The sequence below is a fragment of the Gekko japonicus genome, unplaced genomic scaffold (assembly GCF_001447785.1).
Source record: "Gekko japonicus isolate JY-2015 unplaced genomic scaffold, Gekko_japonicus_V1.1 scaffold3508, whole genome shotgun sequence".
In the NCBI taxonomy this organism is placed as follows: Eukaryota; Metazoa; Chordata; class Lepidosauria; order Squamata; family Gekkonidae; genus Gekko; species Gekko japonicus.
Genome location: NW_015165343.1, coordinates 49,316 through 66,603, shown reverse-complemented (window position 1 = coordinate 66,603; position 17,288 = coordinate 49,316). Strand labels below are relative to the sequence as shown.

General features: G+C 53.1%; 1 protein-coding gene across 1 annotated transcript in view; it reads right to left on the bottom strand.

Annotated features, from left to right (window-relative positions):
* Window positions 1-17,288, bottom strand: part of CC2D1A (coiled-coil and C2 domain containing 1A) — a 68,069-nt gene that overhangs the window by 2,134 nt on the left and 48,647 nt on the right. The window contains exons 21-28 of the mRNA XM_015410567.1: window positions 16,436-16,535; window positions 13,750-13,840; window positions 11,876-12,007; window positions 10,347-10,426; window positions 6,873-6,939; window positions 4,634-4,760; window positions 2,404-2,480; window positions 1,611-1,658 (exon numbers count right to left, since the gene is read on the bottom strand). Coding sequence (XP_015266053.1) covers window positions 1,611-1,658; window positions 2,404-2,480; window positions 4,634-4,760; window positions 6,873-6,939; window positions 10,347-10,426; window positions 11,876-12,007; window positions 13,750-13,840; window positions 16,436-16,535 — 722 coding nt within the window. The remainder of the gene's footprint in view (window positions 1-1,610; window positions 1,659-2,403; window positions 2,481-4,633; window positions 4,761-6,872; window positions 6,940-10,346; window positions 10,427-11,875; window positions 12,008-13,749; window positions 13,841-16,435; window positions 16,536-17,288) is intronic.

Below are 17,288 nucleotides of genomic sequence, written 5' to 3'. Positions count from 1 at the left end.
CACCCGGAGCCTCTCCTGCCACTCTGCGCCACACACAGCATGGGGCGGACTTCCTTGCCCACCTGGGATGGGGCGACAGCTTGCTGGCTTGAAACAACCATGGCTGCTGCCCCCCTCACACCGATTGAGGGGTGCCCATTGTTAGGGGCCGGGGTGGCACCCCCCCTAGGTCGTTACCCCAGTGGAACTTTTCACAGTGGCCCTCATGCCCGATCCACCTCTATTGCTGCCTCCGTTACTCATTTCTCCAGGAAGACAGAGACAGAAGATGGTGGACAGGAAGGGCCGTACAATAGAAGAAGAAGAGGAGATTGGATTTATGCCTCGCCTTTCACTACCGAACTGCTGTTTCAAAAACAGCTCTGACGGAACTATGGCTTGCCCAAGGTCATCCAGCGGCTGCAAGTGGAGTGGGGAATCAAACCTGGTTCTCCCAGATTAGAGTCCGCGCACTTAACCACTACACCAAACTGGAGTCCATTAAGAAGAGAAGAAGAGATTGGATTTATACCCCGCCCTTCACTACCCAAAGGAGTCTCAGAGCGGCTTACAGACTCCTTTCCCTTCCCCTCCCCACAACAGACACCCTGTGAGGTAAAAGAAGAAGAGGAGATTGGATTTATATCCCGCCCTTCACTACCGAAAGGTGTCTCAGAGCGGCTCACAAACTCCTTTCCCTTCCCCTTCCCACAACAGACGCCCTGTGAGGTAGGTGGGGCTGAGAGCTCTGACAGAAACTGCTCTTTTTTCAAGAACAGCTCTTATCAGAACTACGGCTTGCCCAAGGCCATCCAGCAGGTGCAAGTGGAGGAGTGGGGAATCAAACCCGGTTCTCCCAGATTAGAGTCCGCGCACTTCACCACGACACCAAACTGGCTCTATAGTGTAATGCTATACACTATGCATCTATAGCTGAGGGAGACCCGGACATAATCCAAGACACACAGCCACCTTCAAGTATTTGTACAAGACGGAGGGGAGTTGTTTTCTGTCGCCCTAGAAGGTCGGATCAGAACCAACGGGTTGAAATTAAATCAGAAGAGTTTTCGGCTAGACATGAGGAAGAACTTCCTGACGGTTGGAGCTGTTCCTCGGGGGATGGTGGGCTCTCTTTCTCTGGAGGTTTTTAAGCACAGGCTAGATGGCCGTCGGACAGCCATGCTGGTTCTGTGAATTTGGGCAGACCGTGAAAGGGCGGGCAGGAAGGGTTGAGACCATGTTCAGCTCTCGTGGCCGGCCCTTCCTTACACGCCCGGGGTTAATGCTGACCGCCACTTTCGGCTTAGGAAGGAATCTTCCTCCAGGAGAGTTGACCCTTGGGGTCCCTTCCAGCTATACATTTCTCTGTGGTTCTATACCCTCAAGGTTATAGGAAGCAAGTCTGGAGAAAGGGCAATGCTGTGAGGCTGAGCAGTGGCGCATGGGAACCCGAGAGACCCCATTTTGTGCGTTCTTTTTGGTGGCGCTACTTTGATTCTCGCCAGAAAGCCAACCGACTGGCCAGAGGGGCCCAGGCAAGGCTGCGCTTGGCTCAGTCACCTCCGTATTGATCGTGGGGGTGGGGTGGGAACGGCACAGCAGCAGCCCCCTGCTCTAGAGGAGACACTCACCTCCCGCTCGACCAGATTCCGTTTGTAAAGAGCGTCTTTGGCCGCCTCCTGCCAAAAAAGAACATCAGAATGTCAGAAGAGCCCGCCTGGGTCAACGACCAGTGATGGTCCATCCAGTCCAGCATCCTGCCTCACACAGTGGTCAGCCAGTTCCTCTGGAGGGCCAAGAACAGGGCAGAGACACCAGAAGAGCCCTGCTGGATCAGACCAGGGAGGGTCCCTCTAGTCCAGCCTCCCGCCTCACAAAGGGGCCAGCCAGTCCCTCTGGAGGGCAAGCAACAGGGCAGAGAGGCCGAGGCCTTCCCCTGATGTTGCCTCCTGGCTCTGAGATTCAGAGGTTTAGTCCGTATGAACGTGGAGGTTCCCCATAGCCACCATGGCTAATAGCCACTGATAGACTTTATCCTCCATCAATCTGTCCAACCCCCCCTTTAAGGCTGTCTATTCCTGTGCCCATCACTAAATCCTCTGGCGGCAATTTTAACCACTCTCTGTGTAAATGAACGATTCCCTTTTGTCCGTCCCGAATCTACCGCCCATCGGCTTCACTGGGCGCCCTCGAGTGCTCGTCTTTTGGGAGACGGGAGAAAAATTAAAACGAAACGGAACAGACACCCGTCAGGGGAGGCAGCCAGATCTAAACTGCACCAGGCGGGACCTAAACCGTCCGTTTCTTTAAGTGGGCAGTCGACGGTAGAACCCAAAAGCTATGCTGGCCAGGCTCTGAGGGGGGTTCATCGTGTCTCCCCCTCCTCTGCCTGCAAGGTAACGGGAGAGAAAAGGGGCACCGTACCCGTTTGCCTTCAGTGCCAAGGCGGCGCGCTGCCTCCGTGTAGAGCTGTTGGTACCGTTCCAGCTGCGCCAGGTACTCTGTGGAGAAGACACACAGCAGGGAGATGGCCACAGTGTAAATTTGATCTCCCCCCCCCCCCGGCCCTTAGAGCAGGGGTCTCCAACGTGTTCCCCAGACAGCGCTGCGATGATCAGGGTCCCCACATCGACTGACCCTTCCCGGACCAAAAGATGCCAAGCTGGTTAGTACCAGGGCCAGGGCTTTCTCGGTGGCAGCTCCGCTCTGGTGGAATGAGCTCCCAGAGGAGATCGGGGCCCGGTGGGACCTCATGCAGTTCTGCGGGCCTGCAAGACGGAGCTCTTCCGCCAGGCCTTCGACTAGGAGCCGCCCCGAGGGAGAACCCTGCTCCCTGAACAGCCTGTGCCGGCCGCACATGGTTAGATCTGGGTCGACAAAAACTGGAAAAAAGGGGTGGTGGTGGGGAACTCAACCCAGGGTATGACTATGAACCAAATAGGGCTAAGCTAAACCATATATATGAAAAAGTACAAATATTTATTAAGGTCTACACGTGTTAAAACTTTCCTGATTAAAAATTGCTTTGTCTAAAATCAGACTGTAAAAGCTTGCCCACTCTACATACAAATGATGGGTAAAAACTTTACAACCGAAGACCAAATGCGTTTTGGCCCCTAAGGGCCTTCCTCAGTGGTCACTATTATCTATATATTCTAGACACACATTCAAAGGCCTGTTACAGAATTCTAGTACACATATAATTACACCAGATGTTGTTTCCTTGTCTACTTATAATTGGACTCCTGGTATTAGTGATGGGCCATAGGTATAGCCTTATCACCACCACAACCTATTCTGGTAACAGCGATTTTGTAGGTCTGAATGTGCGTCCCTCCATCAAAGTGAAAATTCTATATATATATAAACACGTTTGGTCTTCAGTTGTAAAGTGTACACCTTAATAAATATTTGTACTTTTTCATATATATGGTTTAGCTTAGCCCTGCCAACCTAGTAGTTCGAAAACAAGAAATTGCAAGTAGATAAATAGGTACCACTTCGGTGGGAAGGTAACAGCGTTCCGTGCGCCTTGGTGTTGAGTCATGCCGGCCACATGACCACGGAGACGTCTTTGGACAGCGCTGGCTCTTTGGCTTGGAAACGGAGATGAGCACCGCAACCCTAGAGTCGGACTCGACTGGCTATCGAGCAAGGGAACCTTTACCTTTTTTTATTTGGTTCATAGATCTGGGTCGATCACTAGGATGGGACAACGAAGGCCGACCGCCATCTTATATTTAACTTATATTTAATTTAAGTTGTCAATCTGTTAGCACCTTTCTAGTGTTGAAATTGTTTTATGGTTTTAGAACTATTTAAATTACCTATTGTTGTTTCTATCCTCCCTGGGAGCCGGCTGTGGCTGGGTAGGGCGGGGTATAAGTTTAATAAAATAAATAAATAAGCAAGTAAGTAAATAACAGGGAGCCTGGGGGCGCTGTGCCACCTTGCTCACACCTCTCCTGAGGCCCGCCAAGTGCGTTTAGAAAGTGGGCAAAGCCAGGTACAGCTTTTGCCCAGCAAGGATTCAGAGTGGCGGTGCAAGTTTTCAGAACCCTGGCTTTTGACATCAGCTGCCCCCACAGCGCCAGGAACGTCCTCGTGTGACTCAAGGGAAGCGGCGGCAGCCATTTTGTGACAGGCTTTGCCTTCTGTGGCGGCCATTTTGTGACTGGCTTTGCCTCTTGTGGCAGCCGTTTCATGACTGGCTTTGCCTTCTGTGGCGGCCGTTTTGTGACTGGCTTTGCCTTCTGCGGTAGCCATTTCGTGACTGGCTTTGTCTCCTGCGGCGGCCGTTTTGTGACTTGGCTTTGCCTCCTGAGGTGGCCATTTTGTGACTGGCTTTGCCTCCTGAGGTGGCCATTTTGTGACTGGCTTTGCCTCCTGCAGCGGCCGTTTTGTGACTTGGCTTTGCCTCCTGCGGTGGCCATTTTGTGACTGGCTTTGCCTCCTGCGGCGGCCATTTTGTGGCTGAGTCAGCCCACAGGCTTCAAAAGATTGGGGGATCCCGGCCTTGGAGGGTACCAGTCCCTCCATGGACAATCTTGTCTGCACTAACGGAAGGGGGGAAGCGTTCGTTTGCCCCATCACGGGGAACGGGGCCCTCCTGGCGTGGGGCTTTAGGGTCGGCCCTTCCTCTCTGTGACCGTACCTTTTCTCACCGCGGGGCCTCCGTGCTGAAGCTGGGACTTCTGCCACTGGATCATCCTCGCGACTTCCTGGTGCTGGTCCACCAGCTGGTTGGGGAGGCGCTGGCCGGACTGCCTGCAGGCCATCATCTGCCGCCAAGCACAGGAGGAGGAGGGCGTTAGGACCCCGGAGCCGGGGCAGGAGCGCACGCGGCAGCTCCGAGGGCGAAAGGTGTTATACAAATGAATGTCCAGTCAAAAATAGGAGACTGAAGTCACAATGAGGAGGAAGATCTTGTATTTAATTGCAATCAAACGCAGAAAACGGTTAGGCCAAATGACCCATCCAAAATTGGCGGCTTTCTGAGCCCAACCGGGAAATATATGACGTTAAATACTTGATATGACATCATCATATCATTATCATGACAATAATATTCAGAAAGCATAATTGGTTACAAGAAATTAAAAAACATTTAAATGAAAATCTCCTGATTGGTCAAATGTAAGAAAGGTGTGTCTGTACAATAGCATCACATATTTACTTGACCTGACCTGAGTCGTATCGGCAAAGGTTTGTTCTCACCCAAACAAAGGTGTTTTTTCTCTGATAGGAGTTAAAAATCCTTTTTGACCCAGACACTACAAAGTTATAACCTATAATCTTAAAATTTCCTGCAGGAACGCACAGGAGCAGAGCTCCAGCAGTAAAGAGCCCAGGGGGCGGGCACATGGAACAAGCCCCACCCCCTGCTCCCAGCAGCCCTCAGTCAGAGCAAGAAGCAGCCAGTTAAGCTGCACAGCTCCCTCCAGTCCAAAACAGTCCAGTGGCACCTTTAAGACCAAGTTTTATTGAGGTACAAGCTCTCCCTCCTCTGCGAAGACAGATCTGTACGTTCCCCCCCCCCCCAATAGCTAGCACTCCAAAACAGTCCAGTGGAGCCTAAGTGGTGAGTGTTGCCTTCTAACACACTTCTGGTGATGTCAGGGTGTGTGGCATATGCAAATATGTTATGCTAATGAGTTATGCTAATGAGCTCCTGCACCTCTTTTTCTACGAAATGACCCCTAACGCTATCTGATTAGTTGTGTTTACTGCTGGTTTATTGTATTTAAATTTCAATCTGTGAATATGTATGTGTGTGTGTGTGTATGTGTGTGTGTGTATTTGTGTTTCTGTTTATAAACTGTTGTAAACCGCCTTGAACCTCATTTGGGGGGGAGGGCAGTATAGAAATCAAATTAAAAAATAAATATGTATGGACTGGTAACTTCCACTTCCATCTATCTGAGGAAGTGTGCATGTGCACGAAAGCGTATACCTTGAATAAAACTTGGTTGGTCTTAAAGGTGCGGTTGGGCTCCATCTTTGTTTTCCTGTAACCCGTTCTCTCTGGGTCAAGGATGTCAACCATTCAAAAACCCCTGAAGACAGTCTTAAGATAGACTGGCGAGATTTTTGGCGTCTGAGCTCTTGAGAATCAAAGTGCCCTTTTGTGAGATAGCTGAGGAAGGGAGCTTTGACGCTCGAAAACTTCTACCCTGTTGGTCTCTAAGGTGCCACTAGACTCAAACTCATCTGCTCTGGAATTGTGCCGGAAGTTGCTCTTCTTAAGGCTTTGCTTCCGCCCTTCCTTTGTTGCCTCCCACACTGTCAAAATGTGCAGAGGGGGCCCGCGGTGGCTCAATGCTTAAGTAACTGAACTGCAGACTGGAAGGTCAGTAGTTCAGCAGTTCCGAGACCCGAGTGCCGGAGTGAGCTCCCGTCTCTGGCCCCGGCTCCTGCCAACCTAGCAGTTCGAAAGCAAGAAATGGCAAGTAACAGGGCTCTTTTAGGCGGGAACCCTTGTTACTTAGGGTGACCCCCCCCCCCCCCCAATGTAGCCAATGCTCCAAGAGCTTACAGTGGCCCCTGTGAGAAGAGCTCTGTCAGCTCTTGGAGGACTGGCTACATTAGGGGTGTGTCGCCTAATATGCAAAGGAGTTCCTGCTACAAAAAGAGCCCACCGTACCGCTTCGGTGGGAAGGTAACAGCATTCTGTGCCCCTTGCGTTTAGTCATGCCGGCCACATGACCACGGAGACGTCTTCGGACGGCGCTGGCTCTTCGGCTTGGAAATGGAGATGTGCACCGCACCCCTAGCGTCGGATTCGACTGGCATTTCGAGCAGGGGAAACCTTCACCTTTACCCTGTGCGGGGCCACATACAAGGGCAGTGTTCATAAGGATCATCTCCCCCCCCCCCCAATTTAAATCACCCACCTTTCTCTCCAGCTTCTCCTTGTCAAAGGTGAGAACGTTGAAGCTGTGCAGGGCGTAGACCGGTTTGCTGCAGGGAGAGGAAAAATGCAGCATGGTGATTTCCGGAGAGGTCGGCCACAAGACACTCTATGTGAAAAGGGGTGGCAGAGGAGACGCACGCCGACTCTAGAGGAGACAAGCGGCCCAGGGGAACACCCCCGGGCCAGGTAAACCTCACAAGGCCAAAGAAGGCTTTGTTTCTAAGTACAGCATTCAGGAGGCCTGGCTCCTACCAAGGCTAGCAGCAGGATTCTGGGAGCGAAGCAAAGGCTTTCTGTAGGGATGTAAACTCTTAAAACATTTCAGACATTAAACAAAGAGGGTTTGTTTAAGCGCTGATACAATAAGGCCAATCAGGAGCAAGGCAGTCGAAATACTGAGTGCCAAGAAAGCACCCACAGGCTTCCACGATTAAGGTTCAAAACGGTAAGAAATTTCGATAGTTTAATGGGTTGCCTTTTTTTCCCCCCCTAGCTAGGTGCGGTGGAGGAAAGGAGGGGGTAAAAATCTGCCGCAAGGCCCACAAAGGTAAGCAGCAGGAAAGTCCGCTCGCTTTGGGGACTCGAAGTTCAATGAATAGCTGCCCAGCGCCCCTCAGGTGTGCAGAGTCAGGACCCATGCTTCCTCTGAGCTGTGGAGTCTTGTGAGCAAAACTTCTACTTTGGGAGCTTATTGGCATTAAAGTTGTGAGCCAGCAATTGGGCTACTGCATGAATCAGTTTGCTCTGTAGCCCATCTTTCCTGAGCTAAGGTAAAAATGTGTGCGCCGGAGGCTAGAAAAACTGTGAGCTAACTCACACTCACTCAGCTTAGAGGGAACAAGGGTCAGGACCTGCTGTGGGCTTGTTCGCTCACGAGAAGGGGTGGGCTGGCCAACCGTGGGCCAGGGGGATAGAGGAATCCCACGCTTGGCCCTGCTGGCATGCAACCTGCTCACCCCTTGTTCCTTGGCTGTTTAAAGAAGAGGAGGAGAACAGACTGGATTTATAACCCATGGCCATTCACTAGCCAAAGAAGTCTCAGAGTGGCTTACAATCTCCTTCCCAGTTTGGTGTAGCATAACAAGCAGAGGCTCTGCCACTGAGCCAGGGTCTCGGGTCAAGGCCTTTCTCATCCCCTCCCTGGTCCTTTTTTAACTGGAGATGCCGGGGATTGGACCTGGGACCTTCTGCATGCCAAGCAGAGGCTCTGCCACTGAGCCAGGGTCTCAGGTCAAGGTCTTTCCCATCCCCTCCTGCCTGGCCCTTCTAACTGGAGATGCTGGGGATTGAACCTGGGACCTTCTGCATGCCAAGCAGAGGCTCTGCCACTGAGCCAGGGTCTCAGGTCAAGGTCTTTCCCATCCCCTCCTGCCTGGCCCTTCTAACTGGAGATGCCGGGGACTGAGCCTGGGACCTCCTACATGCCAAGCAGGGGCTCTGCCACTGAGCCAGGGTCTCAGGTCAAGGTCTTTCCCATCCCCTCCTGCGTGGTCCTTTCAACTGGAGATGCCGGGGACTGAACCTGGGACCTTCTCCATGCCAAGGCAGAGGCTCTGCCACTGAGCCACAACCCCTCCCTTCTCTTTTGGGTCTTCAGTAACTTGGCTTTCCTGCTTTTTCCCCACAGAAAGCTTTGCTCAGATAAAGCCATCCAGCGCTCCCCCCTGCCCTCCCGGGTCGCCCTACGTTTCTTCTCGTCCAGGGCCGGCAGAAGGGAAACATCCCGCGCAAGAGAGGCTCCGGGGCCCGAGAGGAGGAAGTCCAACCCGAGCTGGCTGGGCTACAGCAGTGAGCAGATGGACGTTCTGGAAGGGAATCAGAAGAGACCATCAACAGCTACTGCAGAGCAAAAAAGGCGGAGGGGGCGGCGGTGGCACGGACGTCTGCCCACGCTGTACGCAGTCCCACCTTCCACCTTTCTCCCGTCCTTCACCTCACTGCCTTCAAACGTCTACGCTTTCAAAGCCCAGTGTGAGGCACTGAGAATTGGGCTCGAATCTGGGAGACCCAGGTTCAGATCCTGCTTCTGCCAGTGAGTTCCTGTCCTTGCCCTTCGACAGATTTCTATCTCCCAGTTCTATGCGCTGCGCTGCAGACAGGCTCGTAGCTAGCAAGGGGCTCCTGGGCCCCCCCCCACGATTTTAATGAGCCCCCCTCCCTCAGCAGGGCAGTGCGCCGCAGCGCGCCATGGGAGGGCTGTGATTTGCTGCCGCCGCCTAGCCGGACGAGAGGCGGTGGGACGCCACTACAGTCTGGCGGCTCCTCCTCTCCTCCTTCCGAGGTGGAATGACTCCCGGACAGCACTCGGGGCTCCTCTTGACGGTGCGCTCGCACGCACGCCTCGCCTCCGCCCCCCGTGCCTTTTGTGTGTGTGGTGTGCGCCTCCTGCCTGCATGCACGCCCCTTCTCTCGCAAAAGAGACGATCGGCCAAGGTCTTTGCAGATAGATCTTATTGAAAGTTAAAGAGCAGCCAGCACCGGCCTCTCGCTGGCCAATAAGTTAGCGCTCTCTTTTTTCCCAATAGAGACAAATTGCTCTGAACGCCCGGGCCGCCGCCGCCTCCGCAAAGATCCACAGCCAGGTCTGTGGGCGGGTGAGGGGTGGCTGGGCGGTTGAGCCTGGTCTCGCCTCGTGTGCCCACCGGGGACTCCCCGGCTTGTCGCCTTCTTCAGCCGGCTGCTCCCCCTTTGCGCCCGGGGTGGAACTGCCCCCTGGCTTGGCGGACGCCCTCCTCGAGCCCGGGTCGTGCCGCAGCGGCCGGCAAGGAGCCGGGTGGAGGTCTGGGGACCGGCAGGGCGCTTGCTGGTGGCCAGTCGCCGAGAGAGAGCGAGAGAGCGCCCCCGCAAGACCCGAGGGCTCGTCCGCAGTGCCAGGGCTGTCCCTGCTGTTGGTGGCGGTGCTCTCCTCCCCCCTCGGTCGCAGCCAGGGCTGCCTTAGGAGTCCCAGCAACTAAATTAAAGTTAATGTAATTAACTTTGATTGGCTGGTGCCCCCCGCCCCAAAAACTCCTTAGCTCCGGGGCTGGCTGCAGAGCGGCACTAAAAGGAACCGAGCCTGAGATCTGCACAGGCTTCAGTTTCTACAGGTCCTGCCTGCTACACGTAGGCGCTGAGGACTCTTTGAAAGGAGGCCTCTCAGTGGCAGGAGTCCCGATTCACAACTACCCTGTAAGGAACTATTTTTCACACTTCTGCCAGCGGCTCCCTGCCTGGGCTATTCACACCCCCAGCCGCCAAGGGCGGTGCCTTGTCCAGAGGCGGAAACAAAGCCCAGACCTGGTATCCCCGGACTTTGTTCCACAACAGTGACCCAAAGTGTGAAGACAGAAAGAACGCGAGAGGGAATCAGCAAAGAGGGCCAATACGCCAAGAATGAAGGATGCTCTGCCGCCCCGCTGCTCCCTTCTGCCCCGGGACCCGGAAGAGCTCCTCCAGACCCCCGGAAGAGACCTACCTGCCGCCCGCATCCTTCGTGGGAGTCACCGCTGGCTTGGGTTTGGGAACCGCAACCTGCTTGGGTTTGGGAACGGCGACCTGCGTGGGGAAAGCAGAGCCCGTTAATTGCGGCCCGGTACCTCTGCCAGAGCAGCTTTCAGTCACGCTCACGCAGATCTCACAATGATTTCGTCGGCCCAGTTTCCAGAAAGAGAGGAAATAATTCACAGAAGCTGGCGGGCAAGCCAGGGCCATGGCTCAGTGGCAGAGCCTCTGCTTGGCAGGCAGAAGGTCCCAGGTTCAATCCCCGGCCTCTCCAGTTAGAAGGCCCAGGCAGGAGTTGATGGGAAAGACCTTGACCTGAGACCCTGGCTCATGGGCAGAGCTTCTGCTTGGCATGCAGAAGGTCCCAGGTTCAATCCCCGGCATCTCCAGTTGAAACGGCCAGGCAGGAGGTGATGGGAAAGACCTTGACCTGAGACCCTGGCTCATTGGCAGAGCCTCTGCTTCGCATGCAGAAGGTCCCAGGTTCAATCACCGGCATCTCCAGTTAAAAAGGACCAGGCAGGAGGTGATGGGAAAGACCTCAGCCTGAGACCCTCCCGTTTTTTTCCTGAAGACTTTTTTGTTTTTTTATGAAAAATTGGAAACATTGAAAAAAGAAAAGAAAAAAAATTGATTATAGAACATTTTATTTTAACATGATGAATAAAATATTTTAGGACAAGGTGTTCAAATATTTTCCAAATCATTTCTAAAAAATACATATGGTATCAGACTGATCTAATTTCTGTGCACGGAGGACAAGCAAGTCCTAGGTTACCAACTGAACTCTCCAATACAAGAAGAAGATGCATTTCTTCCTTTAGGAGGTGCCATTGTCACAAGAAAAGAAAAAGGTTTCCGTTTTGTTTTTGCATGTGGGTGGGTATTCTGTTTGTAACAATTGTTTGGATACACTATATCTTTAATATGCTAGTTGTGATAATTTCATGCCAAGTAAAAATGTCCATAGTCATATTTTATGTTCCTAAAGTAACAGAATGACTTTCAATCTGGAAAAGAAAAAAGAAGTGCTAATGTAGCATTTTTTCCCCAATTTTTCCAAAAATTTCCATTTTTCCCTGGGGAAAAATACGGGTTTTTTTCCTGAGCTTCAAAATTTCCGGAAATTTCACATCTCTAATCATGGGAGGACCTGGACCAGGCAGCCAAGAGGGACACATTCTCAGCCAAAGCTTTCTGTCCACATCCGTTTCTGAAGAAAACCAACGTCAACCTGACTTCCGCCGACACAGCTGGGATCCCTTTCGCAGGACAACGGAGCCTTAGAAACGCGGCGGCAGACTGACGTTTTGCAGAAGGCCGCAGATTTCCAAAGGCGAGCACTCTGGCCAGGCCCGAGACCACAGAGCCCCGGGGAGAGACCGCCGCTCCATGGCAAAGCCATGCCGAGACAGCTGACGGCGGGGCTTACCCACCGGGATCTTGTCCCAGGCCTCTCTGCTTTCCAGGAAAAAGTCCCCGGATTGCACAAAAACCTCTTACCGGGGGCATCGTCAGGGGATCGATGACCAGCCACTTCTCGGTTGTCGTCTCCAGCTGCTGGGAGCTCAGCGGTTCTCTCAGGCGGACGATGACTTCTAGCTTGCCTCCCGTCGGCCGCCGGCCGTCCAGGAGCTGAGGAGGGGAGAGGGGAATGAGACGGGGAGGGGGAGAAAGGGCTCTGCAAACGTGGCGAGACCAGGTGAGAAAAATCAGTCTGCGCCGTCAGGCTCTAGGCCAGGGGTGGCCAGACTTGCTTCACGTAAGAGCCACACACAGAATAAACGTCAGATGTTTGTGAGCCGCAAGACAGGAGCAGATATCACACGAGTTTTTATTGGGAAACATGCGGATTTGCTTGTTATTAACATTCAATGGGACTGCCAAAAATTAAAAAGGGGTCAAAAACAGATGTTGAAAATTAGATTTACTTATTTGATGATATTTGTGTGTGTGGGGGGGCCTTTGAGAACGCATTTAAAGTTGCTTTCTTTCTCTGCTCCCCCCCCCCCCGCCTCAAGCCTACGCAGGGAGGGGAACACTGGCTGGGGAGAGGAAGACCGATCGATCAGGGAGGCACGCCTCCCCTTCGCTTCCCCAGCCGCCCTGCCGGGAGCCGCACAACATGTCTGAAAGAGCCACATGTGGCTCCCAAGCCGCAATTTGGCTCTTACGTTAAGCAAGTTTCTCCTGATATTTAGCCGGTATCGACTCCCTTGTAATTCCCACCCATTAGATCTAGTCTTGCAATCCGGAGCAAGAGAGAATAGATCTGCTCCATCTTCTACGTGACAGCCCTTCAGATACTTGAAGACTGCAATCCTGTCCCCTCTAAGCCTTCTCTTTCCCAGGCTAAACATACCCAGCTCTTTCAGCCTTCCCTCGTAAGACTTGGATTCCAACCCTCTCACCCTCGTGGTTGCCCTCTTCTGGACACGCTCGAGCTTGTCAGCATCCTTCCTCAAATGTGGCGCCCAAAACTGGACACAGGACTCCAGGTGAGGCCTGACCATAGCAGAACAGAGCGGAACTACCACCTCCCATGATCTGGACACAATGCTTTTGTTAATGTATAACAAGATTGCATTAGCTTTCTTTGCAGTCACATCGCACTGCAGGCTCATGTTTAGCTTGTGATCAACCAGAACACCCAGATCCCTTTCACATGTGCTGCGGTCAAGCCAAGTCCCTCCCATTCTACATCTGTGCCTTTGATTTTTTATACCTGAGTGTAGGAATAGATCTGCTCCATCTTCTACACGGCAACCCTTCAGATATTTGAAGACTGCAATCGTGTCCCCTCTAAGACTTCTCTTTCCCAAGCTAAACATACCCGACTCTTTCAGCCTTTCCTCGTAAGACTTGGATTCCAACCCTCTCACCCTCCTGGTTGCCCTCTTCTGGACACGCTCGAGCTTGTCAACATCCTTCCTAAAATGTGGCGCCCAAAACTGGACACAGGACTCCAGGCGAGGCCTGACTATTTCACTGTGGCATGACTCTGGACTGCCAAAAAGCTTTTCCTAAGATCCAGCCGGTCCCTTCCTGCCCTTAATTTCAACCCTTGATGGTGAGTCCTATCCTCCCTGCCCTCTTCTTAAGTGAGAGCCTTTCCAATCACATCACGTGTTCCCCCCCACTCCACCCCCTCTTCGCCAGACTGAACCTTCCCAAGAAGTCCCTCAGCCTTTCCTTGTTGGGCTCGGCCTCCAGGCCCCCAGTCATCCTGGTCGCTCTCCTCTGCGCCCGCTCCGTTCTGCCCACATCCTTTTTGAAGCGAGGCCTCCGGAACGGCGCACGGGACTCCGGGGGTGGCCTGACCTCTGTGGCGTAGCGGCGGGACGCTGCACATGGGTATGGCTGCACATGGCCCTCACCTCCAGGAACTCCCGGAGCTCACAAGCTGTCTCCAGTGCTTCCAGCTTCAGCTGCGCCGTTCCCAACGTGCGGTCGGTCTTGAAGAGCCCTCTGGAGAGAAAGGGCAGCAGCGTTCACAGCCCCAGGTTTGTTTTTATTCATTCATTCATTCATTCAAATTTGAACCCCGCCCTCCCAGCCAGGGCCGGCTCAGGGTGGCTTATACAAAATCGGCACAAAACATGTAAACAGTACAATAGAACATTACAAAAATAAAATAAAACAGATTACAATTCCACGATGAGTGCCAGTGTGCTGTTATGGAGTTCGTGATGGCTACCGTCAGCTCTCTCCCTCCCCCCCCATGTGGGGTTGCCAAATGGGGCTGGGGGGGCCCGATTTCCGATGCGACGGAAATCGGCCCCGGGGGGAAACCCGCCCCCCGAAGCCGCATCACCAGAGGTGATGCATGATGTAGGGCACGTTGGGGGCGTGGCCCAGATCGTTGGACGATCTTGGCCACGCCCCCAACGTGCTACGTTTTGCGTCACTTCCGGTGACGTTCCGGCGGCGCGTGCGCACTTTGCGCGCGCGCACATCCCCAGCCAGCTCCCGGAGCGAGAAGATGCTCCCCCACCGGTGAGTAAATTAGATTTGGCAACCCTACCCCCATGGCTGGCTCCCAGGTCTGCTGTAGCTGCTGATGGGTCTCCCCAGGTAGGAGCACATCCAGCCTGTGCTGAAGTCGTTGCACTGGCTGCCAATAGCGCTCCAGATTCACTTCAAGGTGCTGGTGTTGACCTTTAAAGCCCTAAATGGTCAGGGGCCTGCCTACCTGAGGGACCGCCTTTCCCCACACGTTCCCCCGAGAGCACTGCGATCGGGAATGTAAAACCATCTGGCGCCCCCTGGGCCTAAGGACGCCAGGTTGGCGGTAACTAGAACCAGGGCATTCTCGCTGGCGGCGCCAACCCTGTGGAGCGAGCTACCCAACGAGATCAGAGCTCTACGGGACCTCCAGCAGTTCCGTAGAGCCGTGAAAACGGAGCTGTTTCGCCAGGCGTTCCAATAAGAACGGACTGCTCCGGTGGGGCCGCGCTGGCACTTTATTACAGGATGCCGCTGTATTTATTTACTTTGCTTTACTGTATCTATTGAAATTGTATGAATCACATTTTTATATTTTTGTATTTGCTGGTTTTAAACTGTAAGTTGGTTTTAAATTGTTTGTAAGCTGCCCTGAGCCACTTCGGCGGGAGGGCTGGGTAGAGATTTAATAAATAAATAAATAAATAAATAAATAAATAAATGTCTTTCAGGTGCCTTTCTGATGGCTGGTACAAGCAGATAATATAAATTCCAGGGGCAGCAGGGGCTTCTTATCCTAGCTGTTGGAAGGTGGCGGTGGCTCCACAAGCCCCGTTTTACAGGCCCTGCGGAACTGTGATCGGCTCTGCGGGACCCTGATCTCCTCTGGGAGCGCATTCGGTTCTGCTCGCCCCCTTCGGTTTCAGAGTTCCGGCCCTGCAGACAGAATTCTCTCCTTTGGGGAGGGGTCCATTTTCTATGCGGGCTATGCTTCAGCTGCCCACAGAGACCTGTGGACCTCACCAGTTGGCCTCGGGTCTGGCTAGGCCAGACGTTTTGCTCGGGTTTCCGCATAAAAAGTCCTCATTACTCTCGCCTTCAGTCAGTTACCGGCTGTGAAGAACTATGACTGATGTGGAATCCGAGCTGAACAGCAGAATACACGGATGACTTTGTCAGCCAATATTCAAATATGGGGTTGTGACCAGAGTTTCCTCCAGGGGTCGTTTTGTAGAAAAAGAGGTGCAGGAGCTCATTAGCATAACTCATTTGCATATAACACACCCCCTGACATCACTGGAAGTGTGTCAGAAGGCAACACCCACCACTCAGGCTCCACTGGACTGTTTTGGATTGCTAGCTATTGGGGGGGGGGGAAAGTGCGAGACAGGACCGAACAAGGGAGAGCTTGTACCTGAAGGTGGGCGGCGGGGGGGGGGGGCTCTGCAATTTACCTGGCTGCTTCTTGCGACTCGTGGCCTGACTGGGGGCTGCTGGGAGCAGGGGGCGGGGCTTGTTGCATGTGCCCGCCCCCTGGGCTCCTTACTGCCGGAGCTCCGCTCCTGTGTGCTCCCGCAGGAAATGACCCCTGGTTCCCTCTAAGCTGAGTTGGTGTGAGCTAGCTCGCAGTTTTTTAGCCTCCGGCTCACACATTTCCATCTCGGCTCAGGAAGGAGGGCTCCAGAGCAATGCTCCCTCTAAGCTGTGGAGCCTTGTGAGCAAAAATCCTACTTGGTGAGTTCGGGGCATTAAAGTTGTGAGCGAACGAATTGGCTCCTGCATCAATTAGTTTGCTCTGGAGTCCTCCTTCCTGAGTGGAGACAAAAATGTGTGAGCCAGAGGCTAAAAAACTGTGAGCTAGCTCACACTCACTCAGTTTAGAGGGAACGTTGCAGAGCAAGCTAATTGATGCGGGAGCCAAACCGCTGGCTCACAACTTTCATGCTGGCAGCTCAGAAAGTAGAATTTTTGCTCACAGGACTCCACCGCTTCGAGGGAGCGTTGGTCGTGACCGGAGAGAAGTGTCAGAGAGAGAAAAGCCCCTCCACCCCGCCCCAGTTCCTGCCTGTGACATTCAAACCCGCTCAACCGGCTCCAGAGAGCGCAGTTTCCACTCACCCTTTATGGACCACTTCAAACTTGATGCCTTTGGTCTGCAGGGCTCTCTTGAGGCCGCGGTGCCCCCGGTTGATAAACAGCTTGAACTGCTCTTGGAATTCTGTTGGAGGGAGACGACAATAGATATATACACAGAGGGTGGCAGCTTGAATACACCAAAAAAGACCAATAGGAAGCTGGGGGAAAAACCTGCTAAATATCCATTGGCAACACTATTGCAGTATATTTATCATAGAATCATAGAATGTTAGAGTCGGAAGGGACCTTGAAGGTCATCTAGTCCGACCCCCAGCACTCTGCAGGAGCATAGCCGAAAGAGAGCCCTACAACATACCCGAAAGATGGTCGTCCAGCCTCCGCTTGAAAACGTCAAGAGAAGGAGCACCCACCGCCTCCCGAGGCAGACTGTTCCACCGCTCAACCACTCTGACAGTTAGGAAGTTTCTCCTGATATTTAGCTGGTAACGACTCCCTTGTAATTCCCACCTGTTAGATCTAGTCTTCCAATCCAGAGCAAGAGAGAATAGATCTGCTCCATCTTCTACATGACAGCCCTTCAAATACTTGAAGACTGCAATCGTGTCCCCTCTAAGCCTTCTCTTTCCAAGGCTAAACAGGCCCAACTCTTTCAGCCTTTCCTCGTAAGACTTGGATTCCAACCCTCTCACCATCCTGGTTGCCCTCTTCTGGACATGCTCGAGCTTGTTGACATCCTTCCTCAAGTGTGGTGCCCAAAACTGGACACAGGACTCCAGGTGAGGCCTGACCATAGCAGAACAGAGCGGAACGACCACCTCCCGTGATCTGGACACGATGCTTTTGTTAATGTATACCAAGATTGCACTAGCTTTCT